General features: G+C 39.5%; 1 protein-coding gene across 1 annotated transcript; it reads right to left on the bottom strand.

The window, feature by feature from the left end:
• Positions 1 to 6: 6 nt before the first annotated feature.
• Positions 7 to 969, bottom strand: LOC106664001 (cytochrome P450 6a2-like). The gene has a single exon (XM_014389338.2). The coding sequence runs from the start codon at positions 940 to 942 to the stop codon at positions 22 to 24; it is 921 nt and encodes a 306-aa protein (XP_014244824.1). The 5' UTR covers positions 943 to 969; the 3' UTR covers positions 7 to 21.
• Between the last annotated feature and the right edge of the window lie 2087 nt (positions 970 to 3056).

The following is a 3056-nucleotide window of genomic DNA, read 5'->3' as shown; positions in this document are numbered from 1 at the left end:
CAATTGTCATTAAATTAAATGTCATGAGTATAAATTATACTTGCATTTATTATCAGGATGTGAAGCATTTCCGTTTCTTAATTGCTGGTCTTTCTTTCTCAACTCATTCATGAGGTACAAAAAATCATCCCTTTTGATGTTATTCTTTTCACGGTATTCTAATGTTTCGTTGACTGTATTTGTGAAAAATTGTAGCACTTTAGTAGGCCTGGCTCTCCAATTCAATAATCTAAGCAACCATGGAAAGCGACTTCTAAGAACTAGTCTGAGTTTTGTTAAAAAAGAAATCTTGAATACTTGTTTTCCAATTCTTCTAAATTCTGAATCCGGGTCTTTTATGGCATTGGCACTTAGACCAAAAGCACAAGAAGCTATAACATCTGTAGTAAATTTCCCCATCATTTCCCTTGTTTCAAATGGACTACGATTTAAAAACTGATCCATGTACCTAATCAGTTCATCTGTACAATCCAGAAGTTGTTCATGCATCCCTTTTAGTTTGACTGAGCTGAAAATCGGTGTCAATTTGGCCCTCAGGTTTTTCCATTGTTCGTTCTCCATGTGGACGAGATGGTTTGATAAAGGATCCAATTTTTTGTCAACATAAGTAGTTCTATTATAAAAATGTGGGAAGTCCTTAATCAAAACACTTTCTATTAACTCAGGATCCTTTAAAAACAGTACAGGTTTTCTAAAGTGGAATATTCCTCCATAACGGTTCCCTTTGAAAAAATCATATTTTTGGCGTTGATTCTCTACTGTAGATATAATACTGAAAGCATTTTCAAAGGAGTTGCCAAATAAGGGATATTTTGGTTTCATGTAAGCGACGCCCAAATTCTTCCAGTGATTGTATGTCGACTTGCCATAGTAATAGAAAGCTAGAAAGAAAATACAAATAATTAAAAATTTAACATTAAACAGTTCAGTAAGCGACTCCATCGTATTATCTACTAGTTTGAAACTGACACAGCAGCCTGTTTTAAAGCAAATATTGTTGTTGTTTTATGATAAAGAAAAATTTTGCTTTATCATTGTTGTAAACATTCGTGAATTGCTTAAACAGATAATATACTTCAAATAATATGTAAAACTTCAAAGAAAACAAAAATTACTGTTGAAATTTTGTCTAAAAAATATTGAAATAATTATGTAACAACCTAAATGATCTGATATAATATTATTATTGCCTTTAAAAGAGGCATAATCTATTGGTTGGTAAAGAATAATTTTGTATTGTCACAGGAGTAAACACTTGATATTTGATTGATTGTCTTCAAAAGTTTAATCAAAATTATAAAAAACAAAAGGGTGGCAACAAAGATCAACCCCTACTTCCACATAGTGCTGCATGGGAAACACCTCGATGTTGCCGAACCCCTCAAGGGCCACTGCATCGAGGCAGGCTAAAAGGGGACATGGCTACCCTAAACTAATTTGTTAAGCGATCCGTGGCAAAGGAAGAGTGGCACTGAGGTGATAAAAAAATAGTGTCTCAAACAGAGCCTTTACGGAACCGGCCAACACGCTGCTGTATCTAGGCTTACCTGAGCAAGCGGGGATCTGCTTGGGCTGACACCTTATATCCCTTGCTACCATGCTGGGAACCATATGGAACCTAATACAAAAACAAAAAAAACAACCACCTGGGTCAGGCCCAGAGGCCACCCACCAGGCAGCCGTGAGCAGCACCTACCAAAGCAGCACCAGGAATAGATGGACTATATCCAAGGCAAAAAGCCTGGAGGAAATCAACCAACCCTTGGCAAATGAGATTATTAAGGTCACCTGTCAGGAGCCTCCAGAAACGGGCTAACAACCTTGCTGAAGGAGGGAGGGAGTTGAATACACGAAGGACAATGATCAGGGACGTCTTCATAAAGGCGACCCTGAAGCCGACAAAGGAAAATAAGCAAGAGGAAAAGTCAGCTCTTGTGACAAAGCCTGCTTCGAAATCCAAAAAGAAAAGGCCAAGTTCGGAAGACACCACCCCCCAAAAGCAGGTGCCATAAAAGTCAAGACCCCCCCATAGAGATACCTATAAGGGAGCCTTGAGACAAGGACTCGTGGTGGAGATTTTGTGGGGAAATCACATAAACACCTCAATGTGCCTGCACAGGACCCTAACCAAGGATGGTACAGGGGGCAGGTAAGCTTACTTACAAAGACAGATGGAAGCTTCACACAAACGGAAGAAGAAACACTTTCTTCTGTTTGAAAATCACTTCCCAGGAGCCCAAATAATCCATGAAGAAATACCCTGAACGCTCAAAACAAATAAAAACCACATAGGAAGAGTGGAAGGAGGTGGCTGCCATAATAAAACCCATAGCCTTACGCTGGGCACTTGAGAAGTTCAGCCCATACAAGGCACCAGGAATAGATGGACAGTACCCAGCGCTACTATGAAAAGGACAAGAGATTCTCATGCTTAGTAAGAATATTCAGAGCCTGCCTAGCGTGGAGCTATATTCCCAAAAGATGGTGAGAGATACGAGTGGTATACATATCAAAAGTAGGATGACCTATCAACTACAAGCCTAATTCGTATAGACCTATCAGTCTTACATCATTCATGTCAAAGACAGAAGACTGGTGGAGAACCAAATTCGTGAAATTCATGTGCTGAAGAATAAACTTCTCAGTGAGCGACAATTCGCAACCAGGTAGATCCACAGAACTAGCTGTGGACGACCTGTGTAAATCCCTAACCAAAAATGGAGAAGCTGTTACACTTGTTATGGATATAGAGGGAGCTTTCAATGCAACAACAGCCTCTCTATATAGAGCTATTAAAAATAGAGGAGTCTTGTAAAAGATATGCCAATGGGTGGAAGAAGGCCTAAGGAACAGAATAATCACATCCACCTTGGACAGAGGCAACATGGACTCTATTGGCACGGAACCCTACTGCGGCCTAGCAGCATGCCACAAAAGAGGATACAACTTAAAATGGATCCTTAATGAGTCCAAAACATAGTGGAACAATACCACAGGTATGAGGCACACAAAGAGATTCATAGAAGGACCTCTGCAACTTACAAAAGAACTACTAG

Source organism: Cimex lectularius, unplaced genomic scaffold, assembly GCF_000648675.2.
Source record: "Cimex lectularius strain Harlan isolate CLEC.00 unplaced genomic scaffold, Clec_2.1 scaffold709, whole genome shotgun sequence".
Classification (NCBI taxonomy): Eukaryota; Metazoa; Arthropoda; class Insecta; order Hemiptera; family Cimicidae; genus Cimex; species Cimex lectularius.
This window is presented reverse-complemented; position numbering and strand designations above follow the sequence as displayed.

What these genes read in the sequence shown, in the direction of transcription:
- LOC106664001 (XM_014389338.2), bottom strand. Translation starts at nt 942, where the DNA reads ATGGAGTCGCTTACTGAACTGTTTAATGTTAAATTTTTAATTATTTGT.